This window comes from Asterias rubens, chromosome 14 (assembly GCF_902459465.1).
Source record: "Asterias rubens chromosome 14, eAstRub1.3, whole genome shotgun sequence".
Taxonomy (NCBI): Eukaryota; Metazoa; Echinodermata; class Asteroidea; order Forcipulatida; family Asteriidae; genus Asterias; species Asterias rubens.
Window position 1 is genome coordinate 7,239,772 of NC_047075.1, and position 14,800 is coordinate 7,254,571.

At 35.9% G+C, this 14,800-nt stretch overlaps 1 protein-coding gene across 5 annotated transcripts in view; it reads left to right on the forward strand.

Annotated features, from left to right (window-relative positions):
- Nucleotides 1-14,800, forward strand: part of LOC117299236 (ras and EF-hand domain-containing protein homolog) — a 44,373-nt gene that overhangs the window by 12,708 nt on the left and 16,865 nt on the right. For 4 of the 5 annotated variants that reach the window (XM_033782708.1, XM_033782710.1, XM_033782713.1 and 1 more), the window contains 6 exons: nt 10,424-10,573; nt 11,939-12,125; nt 12,541-12,722; nt 13,047-13,115; nt 13,505-13,571; nt 14,446-14,561. In XM_033782708.1, the coding sequence (XP_033638599.1) occupies nt 10,424-10,573; nt 11,939-12,125; nt 12,541-12,722; nt 13,047-13,115; nt 13,505-13,571; nt 14,446-14,561 (771 nt within the window). Of the gene's footprint in view, nt 1-4,663; nt 4,972-10,423; nt 10,574-11,938; nt 12,126-12,540; nt 12,723-13,046; nt 13,116-13,504; nt 13,572-14,445; nt 14,562-14,800 lie in introns of those variants that run through there. The other variant, XM_033782712.1, reaches the window with a different exon arrangement.

Here is a 14,800-nt window from a genome sequence, read left to right on the forward strand (position 1 = left end):
GTAAACCTTATCGGTCAAGTTTAATAGACCATCGGGCAAACCAAATTTATACCAGTAGAAAAAATACAAGCGATGGATTTAAAGAATTTCGAGGACCTTTAATTTATTTTGAAAATTCAGTTTGTTATAAAATTCAAAACAGTACCGGTGAAATACTTTTTGAAATACTGCAGTAAAGTCAGTCACTTTCTCAATCATTATTGGTTTATTCTTTAAAAACAAATTTCCCATGGCGACCAGAGGTCGAATTAAAATATACAGAGATTTAACAAAAAATTGAAGAAAAATACACTATTACAAAAGTCATGAAAAAAAAGCATTTCGATATCATGCGTTTGATAATATAAATCGCCGCTAGCGAAATAAGTCAGACATTATTTACAAAACTTAAATTAGATGTCATCGTTTTTTTTATTTTTATTTTATGTCTTGCAACGTTAACGTGATGGATAATAAGAATATGTTTAGGTTCTAGAAGACGGTAAACCCGGATCTGATTGAAACTTCGAGCAGAAACCAGCTCTTCTCAGAGCCACCACTTCTCACAAAATAAATTTGACATGGGGTCACCGCAAACCTTCTTTCTTATAATAGGGTTGCTTGTCTAACAATAACTACATGAATACATTAATTAAATTACACCTAAAAACAACAACCAACCAAACAAATAAATAATCGCACAAACACCCGGGCAAACAACCAAACCGAAACACTGAAACAAACAAATTTGCACATGTACAAATTTAACAAAATGGTGGTCAATATTTGTAGACTGTTTGTGATGTCCATCACATGGTAACAATGAGTGATGATTGAGTAGATGAGATAAGGTTTCAAGCATCAATTGTCCTTATCTACATTATTGTCACTCAAACTGTGTTTCTAGGCTAGAAGATAGTGTGTACTTGTTGCACAATGATGGACCATAGCTGACACTTCACGGAGGCAACTGCCCTCTTGCCCCTGGTCATTGCCTCGGAAGCAACTACCGCTGTTGCCCCTGGCCATTGCCTTGGTGCTAACCCACAATTAGAAGTGGTTAGTTTTCTACTTCAATCACACCACTTCTTAATCCATCTTTATGTTGAATCGCTTCTGCTTGAGCTGTCCTGTCATCTTTTCTCTAATGAATTCGTTGTATTATCTGTCTGATATTAACATGTATGTATGTTTGTTTTGTTTGTTTGTATGTCTGCCTGTTTTTTCCCAAGCTTCGTCTTATTAAAACAGAAAGTTAAGAATTGCTTTAAAACAGAAAAATAAGATAAAATGCTCAATATTTTTGTCCGACCTATTTTTTTTTTCAATCTTTTTGAGCTGAAACGAATACTACGTGGTAAAGTAAACAAGAATTGTTTTCTTGACGCTGATATTTTCAAGATCCCCTTGAAACTTGACTTTGTGAATTGCCGATTTATTTGTTCGAGAAGGAACTGGGGTAGCCATGGTAGACCTACTTATTACGTATGAACCCTTAAAATATGCCCCACTTATAAATCATCTATCACTGTCCTTTGTCCTGAAGGGTGTGATTTTAAGTGTTTGAATACTAGCACAGTTGGCTAATGTGTTAATTGTAATCGATTTGTTTAGTTGTTGTGCGTTGTAAGCAATAATTACATAAAATGAACTAATTGGTTGGCTCCTGTTTATTGCCTGATTGTGGTGCGATGAATTCAAATTAAAGCTTGTCGAGTTTATCTAACACACCTGGAAAGTTCCCATGCTATGAAAACCCGTATCTGATTCGGACATGTCACACTCATTTGTAATCATCCCTAGAACTAATTTCAGAGAGGTTTGCGGCATAGTACCATTCAAAATCTATTATGAGTTGTGTTGGTTCTCAAAATAACAAGTGGTTGACAACACAATGTTTCGATCAGTATGCTCTGATCGTCTTCAGGAGAATGCTGGACTCTGTCACTGGATGGTGCTTAAGAAGTCTGCAATGGAAATCAACTGGTTAGTTGGGTTTGGCTGAGGCAAGAGATTCAGTCATTATCCTGAAGACGATCAGAGTCTCAGAGACTTCTTATCGAAACGTTGAGTCGTTAACCACTTTTATTTTGCAGAACCAACATCACTCAAAAGAGATTTTCACATGGTGGTACCACAAACCTCTTTTAGCCATATACTTTCACCAAGCAAAGTTTCACAAATCCTTCAGAAATTGTTTGTGGTGGCAGCAAACTTGAGGTCTGATTTGTCACGGTTTTGGTTTGAGTCCAGATAGCTCATTGCACCTGGGTCATTGTTTGTCTTTCCCCTTTGATTAGGCGTTAGGCGTAAAGCTGTAGCATAATAAAATGACAAGTGATACACACTTATCGAAAGAGAAATGTTTTTGGCATCGTCAGGTTTAGATTGCCCAGCATCATTATTGTAAACCTAGCCTTTTATGGGACTCTTCGTTCGTGCTGTAGTATAATACAAAAGAGAAAAGGCACCAGGGCTACCTGTTAACCCTCAAATGTTGCTGGGTCTCATAAAATTATAATTATTCAAACCTAGCTTTGCATAATGTCGTTACATTATAAGGGACAAGCTCGTAAAGAAAGAGCTATGCAAAAACTGAGCGTTATTATTATTTATGGTAATCATTAACTATTCAAAGATCATTCTGCGATATAATCAACACAGTTCGTTTAATAACATTTTCATTTCTCATAACATTATGTGCGTTCTTTCCAATCGTAAATATATTCCAAAGTTTACATGCTTTCCAATGGGTTATATGAATATTGAAATATCATGATAAATTTTCTCAAGAAAAATTAATGGAACTATTCATTTTGGGAAACTATGTATGTGTGAGGTTGTGTAAGCATTGATTAACTTGATTAGTCAATTTGACTGGCAGAATGGCGGAAAATCACCCAATTATAAAACAGCTCATCTTGGAATATTATTTCAGCATGAATCGTTATTTTTGACGTCATGATTAGCTTTTCGATCAGGTTGGCAAAACAGAATTTGTAATTTGCATTCTATTCAACAAGTTCATTTTGTTTGAACCCACGAGCAAACTTATAACAATTGACAATGAAAGTAAACAACAACAGTGTCGTTCCGAATTTCAGAAATAACAGTAGAACTGTGAAATATCTCTAAATGATTCGATGACGCACATTTTACCATAGAACTACTCTGTTAAAGTGTTCTCATACGATCGCGTTACTCACTATTTTGTAATTGCAAACATATTTTCACATAATTGCACTTAGACTTTCATGTTTTTACAAACTACATTGCAGAATTGACGTCATTATTATCGATATATTGTTATTATTGTACATGTCTGTAGTTTGTATGTGAATTCCAATGGCTAGTTTGTCCTTGTTGCAGTTTACCCTGTGTTTAACAGTGTAACTATAGCAATCAATATAACAAGGGACCAAGTATGCCAGGACGCATTGCACGTTCTATTTGCCCGTGACATTTAGGAGTCTAGGACCAGGTCAAACAAGGTGCTTAAAAAGAAATGGAAAATGCAATTTCGTGAATCTGATATTTAAACAAGTTGTTGTAAGTGGCACTGGACACTATGTAATTTTCAAAGACTACTCTTCTCACTTGGTGTATCTCAACATATGCATCAAATAAGAAATCCTGTGAAAGTTTGAGCCGCAGCTCAATTGGTCGTCAAAGTTGCAAAATGATAATGAAAGAAAAAACACCCTTGTGACACGAATTTATGTGCTTTCATCAGATGCTTGATTTCGAGACCTCAAAATCTAGTTCTGAGGTCTCGAAATAAAATTCGTCGAAAATGCACGGTCGAAATGTCGAAAAAACTCAAACAGCCGTCAGTTCCCACGTCTTCTCAACATGTTGAATTAGAATGGCATAAAACATGGGAATAGTCTGGCATGATATTCAATTACTTATAACAGTTATTCAAAAAGCCTTGAGCATTGTTTGGGATTTCTTTCAATCAAAACCAATTGTATACAATCATTCAAACCATAGAGTATTACTCTACGTTCCAACTTATAATTACTCACAGATGTGTTTATAATTAAACAATCCAGTGCCATTGCTTCCTGGACCAGCTCTTAATATCCACCTCAAATAGAATTTAATTAAAACCTGTTTGCTAATTGTTAAATTTATACCTAGTTTAATCTTATTTGTCCGGCAAAGGACATGGTCTGAGTTGTATGTACAAAACGGAGTCCTACACAAATATTTGCTGATAAGAAAAGCCTATACACGTATTAACACGGGTTGAAAGGGGAGTTTATGTTTGCGCAATATTTCGGCTATTGGTAAAAAGGTTCTACATCTTTTAACAGAACGTTTTATTATGGACATTTCTGTGCCGCGCTGCAATCAACTACGATGGGCGAGTTCCTCAAACAACCAAAACAACAACCTATTGTCATTTACAGTTTGAGTAAATTTGTATTTCGAATGAACACAATTGTGTTTATAGGTCGCTGTTTTAACCTTACGGGGGAAATACAGCAACGATTGAGCACAATAGTTTATCAAAACAGTCTAGTAGTTGAACTTGTCGGCTTGCTATGGTGACTTTGGTTCTGCTTGAATAGAGACTATGACATCTAAATAGAGTGGAAGGTGCAGCATGGTATTGTGAGAAAGTATGTGTGGTTTATAACTTATGTTTCAATAACCGAGTTGAGGCCTGATGTGGAACAGAGTTCTTTTGATGCAGTTGAATTTAACAATCATACTTCAAAATACTGTAAAAGTTTGAGTGCTAGAAAATGAATGCAGAGAAACTAAACTCTGGACAATTCGATTGATTGTTGGACCGAGTTCTGAGACGCCGCTGTTTTTAGACTGTATCTCACCGGGCAGAATGAACGTAGGAGCCGGCCGGATCTTAGCCGTCATTGATGAGGAGCCGAGATGTGAAATTGCTACGGGGTCGAATGGGGAGGAAGGGGGATATATTAATGAGAACGATGATGATGTTACGGAATACAACCTTGTTCCGGAGAGGTTTGTTCAACAGTTTTGAATAAGTATAGGACTTTTACGAAACCCTGGCGTTGGCTTACGATTTGGCTAAATAGGCTCACGGAGCCTAAGCCTTAGCCGCATGACCTTTGTAAACCACCTGTTGCATTTTCTACCAGTGCACAGTAATGCTTTGCAGAAATACTGCTTAGCAGAACAAGGTAAACAGCCAAAGTTTCATTCGACATGCACGATTTGTGACTGGTTAACTGCTTAGCAAATATGCTCAGCAAATATTGTTTAACATTTGCTGCTGAAGCAGCTTTTTAAAATTTGACATAGCTAGGTAAAATCAAGAGTAAGACAAGTCGTATATTGAGTAAGGACGAGTTACTCGTCCTAACTTAGGACTAGCTTTAACATTTTTAGTATCTAGACAAGTCTTGTCCTAACTTAGGACTAGCCTTAACATTTTTAGTATCTACTAGGACTAGTCCCAAGTTAGGACTAGTCTTATCTCTTTGTGAAATCGTCATCAGGTCTCGTTTAAGGGTTCATTCCGTATATACATGCATGACTTGGGTAGAGGTTAGGGTCGGTGTTAAGGAGTTGTAGATTCAACTTTCCCTCTTCTTTCCAGGCAAATAAGAGCTAGAAGAGCTAGCAGAGCTAGAAGTGCTGCGTTTGTAGTTTAATTGGGGTACAAGGACTACACTAAATTAACAGTGTTTCACATTTACATATTTTATACCATGTTATTGTTCTCTGCAATATTTCAGCGCCATGCAATATCGTATGATTCATAGCAAACATCTGGTTCGTATCGATTTGATAAACTCGTGGCTCTGTTTGATAAATTCTGGGTAAATTACTACAAACGTGGGCGTATGACGTCAGATTATCAAATAATAACTATTATCTATTTTAATTTTGTTATCTTTACGATTTGGTACATTGAATTTAAGAAGGATCAGTTTTACACGACCACGCGTTCATGGGTTTATACAAAAATGTTCAAATTATTTGTAGTATAAAATATTTGTATGTTATTAGTCGTACCGTCACTCAAAATGAGATGGAAAGTTTAACTATTCACAACCTTGTTTTGTTTAGTTGTTCTGCCAAAGATGAAGATGTTTCTGTTGTTATTGTTGTCAATGTTTTGTTGTTGTTGTTGTTGTTGTAGTTGTTGTTCAGTGTTTATTTTGTTGTCTTGTAAAGTGTATTTACCTCTATTCCAGAGGATGGATGAATGTTCATTGCAACAACCAATGGTACATATCCTACTGCCTGCCGAACTATGACAATTCAGAAGCTCGAACCCAATGCGCTGTCAATCCTACAGGCACTTTTCATTCAATTTGTGATGATGAAAACTGTGCATCAGCAAACATCCATTATTGATACAACTGCAAAGCAATGACGAATGGATAAGTAATTAATATTGAACTTCGTGTCGTACTAAAACGAAGGCCCGATATTAATGTTCATTGCTCACAATACAATTAAATTCAGTTTTCGCAATCCCTCTTTTTAAGGGTGTTATTTTCATCGAACAAAGAAGATTAATTGTATTAAAATAATAAAGAGATCTGCTTCAAGGCATTGACACCTTTGGTAATTAATTTCCAAAGGCTAGTATTCACACTTGGTGTATCCCAACATGCATAAAGTAACAAATCTGTGAACATTTGGGCTCAATTGGTCATCAGAGATACAAGAAAATAATAACAGAAAACACCCTTGTTGACCAAAAGTGTGCCAAAGAAAGGCTTCCGGCCTGCAATCTTTTAAAATTCGAAATTATTAACAAAAAATAATAGTGTTCACCTAGGATTATTTCAAACGTTGAATTTCTTTCGAACAAAGTTGTGTTACGAATGAAGTTCGAATTAATGCAACTCCATCATTCTGTGATATTGCGTATACAGGCAAACTTAACTAAGTTACAACGAATCCTCTAGCATTTCTTGTTTTATTTTATTACTTTTTACTCAAATTATAATGCCAGTTTTCATGACGTAAGCAATTATTTGCAAAACTTACCCGTATAAAATCATGCATTCAATTACTAAAACGAAATTATAATAGTTTTGTTTGTGCCGAAATTTCACGGCCCGATCTTGAATTCCATAAAGTACCAGCATTTGTATGCAAAGTGCGCATTGGGTACCGTCTGAATAGTTAAACCACACAGCATGTGATTTGTGCTGGTCTAGTTTACGGACATGCTGGTTTGTTTGACTAATAAGCTTACGTACGTACCAGCACTGGACTTTGCTCGGAAAAGTTATTTTGGATTCAACAGCCAGGAAGGCTTGGGATAAACAACTTTTATTCGTTATCGTTTTCTCTACTGATTTACACCCAAATGGTTACAAGCTGTTAAAAAGTGTCGGATATGTCATAGCCGTTGTTAAAGTGTCATTGTTTTTGGATAAATCTGTCAGAACTTTCTATGGGACAGTTGACAATTCCTGGATGTCATCGTGACCACCATAGTGTTATCGTACCACTGATGATTGTATTGTTTTACAACCAGCGATAACGAACAGTTGATGTCGTCAATCATCTTAAGTTGCCATTGTCGTTGTTAAAGTGTCTGTCGTTGCCATTTTGAGGAACTTTCTATTAGGGTTGACAGTTGACAATTTATGTCAATATTGTCAATACTTAAACTGACAGAGTGCACGTGTTATACCGTGCTACTGGTGTCTGTATTCTGTTTACGGTTGCCGTGTTGTCGCGACTGCTGTCATTGTTGTGGAAATTGTCACCGCCGCTGTCATTGTCGTCGAATTTGTCACCACTGTTGTCATTTTAATATGGAGGCCAAAGCGAGATGTCCAAGTATCAATGACAGTGAGGAATTACAATCCAGTATGTTCAATCTACTACCAGCGTACGTAATAACCTATATCAATGTTAACATATGGATAAATTATTAATTAACTATGGAATAGTCCATTCTAACCAACACTTTGTTTAATTTTAAGATTCAAAATCAAGTAGGATACCAGACGTCACAGATCATGTAACATGGTATTTTGGTTATGATGGTAGCCTAGAACTGGTAAGCATGGAATTGTGCTTAAGCTACGTTTTATTCTTAAAGGCAAAGTAAACCTTTTGATTTACTTGTTACCATTTCACTGTTCTAATCAAACGGGGAAGTCCGGAGTGGTAGTGTCCACACTTGAAGAATAATCCGTTAATGGAATACACAATCTGAGAAACGTTACCGACAGTATAACGCTGCTTGTTTTCAGAACAATCTGAGAAACGTTACCGACAGTATAACGCTGCTTGTTTTCAGAACAATCTGAGAAACGTTACCGACAGTATAACGCTGCTTGTTTTCAGAACAATCTGAGAAACGTTACCGACAGTATAACGCTTCTTGTTTTCAGAACAATCTGAGAAACGTTACCGACAGTATAACGCTTCTTGTTTTCAATAGATTGTGTGGCATAAAACTGTTATATTTTGTAATTAAATTAGTAAAAATATTTATTGAAGTAAATGAGTCAAAACATTGACTATTGATTTTGTTTGGAAAAGGTGCAAACACACTTTGTTTTCCTCTTATATTATTATATTTTTATTTCTGGTTTACAATTTCTCGTCACTCTGAGGACTAATTAAGCAGTCATTTTCACATTTCAGTGATTTCAGTTATTTGATGTGTATTGAGTAGGAAACAAAGCGTTTCTTTTTACCATGTTGGTTGTGTGCTTTAATATTCTATATTGACAAACTATCACTTTGTTACTAGCAGTTGCGTGTCCAAGAAACAACGCGGCAAACTGTTAATTAAAATACAATAACAAGATACGTTCACACAACATGTTATGGTAAACACTTAGATCGGTTTAATTACAATCAAATTAAGTTGATAAATAAAGCTAATCACATGCTCTATTAAAGAGAAAGCATTATTAACGCTATCAGCTTACAAATACCAACTACTTTCTGCTTGTTGTTTGAAACGCGAAGAATCCTTGTGACCTTATCACACGATAGATTAACAATATTGAAAATACCTAATCAGCTTATACGATTTTGTAGTATTAATAACTATTTAAAAAGAGAGATTAATAAGTTAGCGTAAAATAAAAACCCTAACTTAAATTTATAACTGGGTTTGGAATTTTTTCGGGAAATTTGTACAGAATGCCATAAGATGAGAGAAGTTTTTTTTGTAAAGTGGCAATAAACTGAAAAGAAGACTATCCGTTTGAAATACTGTCAAAGTTGCGGATAAGAAACTTTAAAATAAAAGTACAGTCATTTATTTTGATTGTCGTAATTCACAAAATCCTTCCAAAGAAAGGTATTTTGAAACAGACTCTGCTAGTGTCGAAACGTCATTGGCACATTTGGCTTATAACATGTTTGTTTTGGTAGTGAAGCTGTTTGTTTGGCCGAGTCAAATTATTACAGTTATTACTTGTCATTTGTAGACATTTTCCTTTGAAACATTTTAGGTTAATTTTATCAACTGTATGTCCACATTTTTGGGTAATTCATGTTATGTCTCCTTTGCTCCCCATCACTTCACGATTATTTCTTGTCTTCACGCTGCCGTTTACATAAGCCCTTGTCGAAACCACGGCTCAGGCTTTGGATTCTGCTTTGCTAGGCTCCGTTCTCTCGTCTGAAGCCCCGAGCGCGTATACCCAAAGCACGCGCAATTGTCAAAACAACCGGCGGGGCCAAGCTAATAGCCTGAGCCGAATCCAAAACTAAATCCAGCTGTTCCGAAAAGGGCCATAAACTGTCCATTTAAACCTACTTCTTCACTTGTCTTATGTCTGCAGTGGGATATTTAAAGATTATGGCCGGCCCCATACAATCTTACAAACTAAAAATCACTATCTCATGATGTGTACAGCGTTAACAGGTTATAAAATATTGATCAGGAATCGATTAGTTACCAAAGATCTCAAAGGACGCCAGTTAAGTATAGACGCGTTGTTTGGTTCTGTAATACTGTTTAACGTAACAAGACAGCCATGTAGAGTTGCAGATCAAATGATATGGGTTAAGAAACCGTTTTAGGGAAAAGCAAACTGAGTTGAATATAGTTTTATGTTTGGACGTACTGGACGTCAAGGAATGTAAGTACATGTTTTGATAGTAATAGTTCTAGAAACAGAGATAAACATTTCCGTCTTTAATGGTGTGATATAACAGTGAATAGACCACGGCACACAACGCAATTTACAGGCAACCAGTTGCAGGCAATCTCCAAGAATAAGGTTCCGTAGCATACACTGCAATCAGTTGGTTGCCTTTAGTGAGTTTTGGCTGGGAGGCAGATTATGTTTTGTGCTTATTAGCTTTTGTAAACATTGATATTGGGCCCCACTTATCCTCTATGGGAAAGCTAGAATCACTCAAGACAATTTCTGAAAGTTCACAAATTGTACCTGATTTTTTAATTACTGATAATTAATGGTAAGTTTGTTTATATTTTGTTGTTGTTTTGCAGCCAGGAGCAAGTGTGTGAGTTATACCAACAACTTCATACGGCTGAACTTCCACATTGCTTGAGCCAGTTTGAAACCATCATATTCGAGACGATTAAAGACATCAAACAGCAGCAGGCAGAAACAACTCGATTGGAACAGTCACTGAAAAGGTTAGTGTTTCTTTGTTATTTCAACCGAACGACTATTTCATGTCTAAATAGCATTGGGACTAAACTTATTAGCATTCATGCAATTATGACTAATAACAATCTGTCTACTAATGTCTACAAACAAAAGGTATTCGCTACTGATTACAAATTTCAATGAAAACCTAAGAGCGGTTAAGTGCATCGGACTCAAGTTCTGGCGGTTAAAGTCACCAGAGTGTGGGTTCAAATCCCGGTCATGACAACTTAGACTTGTGTCATTGAGCAAGACACTTAGCTACAATTGCTTCTCTTCACCCAGGAGTAAGTATGGGTACTGGAAGCGCAATGGTCATTCGTTTGACTTTCGCTGAAAAAGAGTCGATATTATTATTAGTATTATTTTAAGTTAGTGTATACAGACTCAATGCTGGTAGGTGACCTAGTTTTTCTACGTAAAACAATACTTCCATAAACATTGACTGAACGTAAATCACTATTCTGAAGTCAAGCTTTTGCGATCATGTGATGTAGAATAAAATATAAGCTGACGTCAATATTAGATAAATGACATTTTGCCAAGGTGAGCTGTATTTCAACTTGTTCAGTTGAAATATGTAACAGATGTTGAAATCGTAAAATGTACGATTTCAATATGGAGATTTATTGACTACAATCATACGATGGAATAATTGACATGAATTTTTCCAATTAAGGCTGTTAAACAAAACATGCAGCTGCAGTTACTGTGTGGACAATCATGTTCTGCACACTTAAGGGGCATTCTATTGTTTGACACTGTGTGGACGTATGTGGGTCCACACGGTGTTTTGAATTCAAGTCCCATAGTATGTGGACTTATGTTGTTCTGAAGTCCACCCTAAATCATTTGCAAAAACGAGAACACAAGAGTTGGACAATAAAAACACAAACAACAACAGAACACATCACCGAATGTAGCTAATGAAAATGTTTAAAACAAAACAAAAATGGAAATGTAATGTCATTTAAGTCAGCATGTCTTCTGTATTTATAAAATAAAGCTTGCGATCAGCTTCTGACACCATACGCCTATAACCGAACACCCAACCATCAGAACACTCTCATCTGCTCACAACCAAACTTTCTCCTTTGTTGCTCCCCAAATTTGGAACAACCTCCCAGTACGTATCAGAAACTATAACTCTTTACTTTTGTTCAAAAAATCCTTTAAAACTCATTTGTATCAGATGTAATAACTTGTATGTTGTAGTTATAGTTCCATGGCCATTGGTTTTGCTCTTTTCAGTGCTTTGATCGTAATGTAAAGGCGCGTTACAAGTATTTTGTTGTATGTAAAGTATGTATGTTATCAGATATTAAAAGGTTGATGTTGGTTTGTCTGTACAGAGCCAACGAGTCCCACACAGAGCATCTTCAACACATAGAGCTGGAGATGGAGACACAAATGACAAAGTTAGAAGCAAGAGTAAGAGAAGAAGAGAAAGAAACAGCCATCATTGAGAAAGAAGAACTCAAGAAAAGATTAGAGGCTGAGATAACTGAGTTACAAGCAAACCTCAGCAGATTTCACTCCGTAAGCTCAAACATTTTATAAAACATTTAACTAGATCTTCGGGCGCATAAATTTTGCAACAAGGGTGCTTCTCTATTTCATTATCTTGCAACTTCGTTGATCTATTTAGCCTAAATGTTTACACATGTTGTTATCTGATGCATGTTTGGATACACCAAGTGAGAATCCTGGTCTTTTACGATTACCGGATGTGTACAGTGCCTTTCAACAAGAGAGCGCGGAAGTAAATGTTACTCTTTCAAAAGTAGATTGTTATTTTCAAACCTCGGTTGAAGTTTCGGCTACTACTTACAACCAAACACCGAAATTGCACGTTTTCAATGTACGGAGCCTGAACTGGACTCAAAACGTGTTTTCGAAAATGGCCTATCGTTTCAAACTTTTCGACTATTTCATGTTTCATTTATTGTTGTAGTTTGAAAAGAGATGGCACAGTCGAGAGAAACCCAAAGATGAAGCGCTTAAGAAGAAACTGGATGAGTTACAGCATGAGAATAGACAACTAAAGAGCAGCTTAACCGAAGCCTCAACTACACTAGCCATAACACGTAGTGAGTTAGCAGCATTCAAGTCAGAGTATGATGAGTGTATGGATAGGTAAGAACTAAACTAGGTTTAGGTTTAACCTCAAAAAGTAAACTGGTTTATGGTTATAAATATATCTGATTTTTAGCTGATTTATAAAGGTGTGGTAAAGTTAACTAGTTTACTACCTTGTAACTCGAGTGGTTGTTTAACTTGCAAACCTTAATTATGTTTGTTTGCTACTTTAATTTGTTAAAAGTTCAACTAATATTAGTTTAATCACTTTTGCAAGAATTAATCTGCGATCGTGATTCATGATCGCCACTCATCACAAGAAATACTTCACAGATTTTATACCACTCACTCACTTTTCTTTATTTTCTGTTTTCTGTCTAGTGATAAAAGTTTACTGCACGAGTACATGTACGATCATGACAGTCTCGCAAGACAAGTTCAGTTGCTACAGTAAGTATATAACAATCTTTCATTTCTGGGTTTGCCAAGTCATTTTGATAACTGTTCTTAAACGATCGGTCTGTAAACTTGGGTTGGGTTATATTTACGAGTTTTAATCTTTATATAAACGAAACGAAACGTTGGACATCAGAGAACTATGATACAAAATTTCAAACGATTGAAAAAAAAAATCGCACGATACGGGTTCAAATATTTGAAACTTTGCGAGGCTCCAGAGTTAATTTATAATGCCATATTCGTAAACAAAAAGAACAATTTAGTATGAAATTTAGTACGCACATGTGCAGTTAAGTATATGCAATGTCAATATTGCCAATGCATACGACGGCAGTTTTATGCTAGTTTTTAAAATAATGAATGATGGTTTTATGTTTTAGGGAGGCAAACAGAAGATTACAAGATACAAATGACGATCTACGAGCCACTGTTGACAGTATGAAGCGGGTAAGCAGTTGACTTCTCCTTATAATTTTCTTGCAATAAAATTTTAAAAAATCTGTATACAAATTATTTTCTTTATTAAAAAAAAACCCATTGGGTTTATTTTCTTACCTTTCTCGATTATTGTAACATTATACTTTTGTTTGGCAATAATTGTTTTAAACATAATTTAAATACCAGTAGGGCCTTGTGTTGCCTCAGAATAAAAAAAACACGTTTGTGATTGGTTACATGGTATTTAAATTACAGCATCAATTGACTTGTTTGGCTTTGAACATAGAAATATTGACTGTGGTAGAACATGAACCAACTACCTCCAGATTAACCGTACGGGCGATCGACCAAAGTGACTGACCTAATAGTAGGGCTCCGGTTCGATCTGGAGGTCGTTGGTTCATGTCTTGATACAGTCAAGATTTCTTTTCTCAAACCCTGTTCTATTTAAATGTTACCCATTCTGCGTCCTTTATGGTTTATTAATTGGTATGAGATATAGTAAAGGTACAATCGTTGATGATTAAAGTTGTGGCAAAAAAAAAAACACCACGACTTCCAAACAATTATTTACAAACTCATGTTTAAATGATTTGTGAATTGTGATGCCTTTTGACTACTCAGTAATTAATTGTATTATGTATTTCGAATAGGTATTTGAATTAACAGCAGCAATGGTCATATTACGACGTGTGGTATAAATCAAACAGCCATTGCTGTATATCACACACAAAGGATCAAGTTGAAAATAAAGTGCATGCAGCCTAGAATTTATTACTCATCGTAAAATGAAAGCAGTCAAATTTCAGCAACTCTCAATTGTTGATACACAACGTCGGGTATTGGGTCCATTTAAATGTGCGTTTTCTTGTTTATCCTTTAGTATCAGCATCAACGGTCACGCTCTGTTACACCAACCAATCAGAAGAGGAATGCCTTCAGCATGGTGCATTATGGTGAAGATTCACCTTTGACCTTAAACATGGCCGCTGCTGATTCGTAAGTACTTTAATAAACCGTTTTGTTTGAAACTAAATTAATACATTCCAAAAGAATCGCAATCGGCATTGTCGAGTCTGTTTCATATTTGTATTATTACTCGCATATTTTGTAACAATGAAGCATGCATTGCTAGAAAGGGTAAGCAAACTTGGCATTGTTCTTGTGTTTTCCATCAAGGGGTCTTGATCCTAGACTTAACAGAGTGCAAGGGTGAACCAGATTAATGTAGTGTGTGT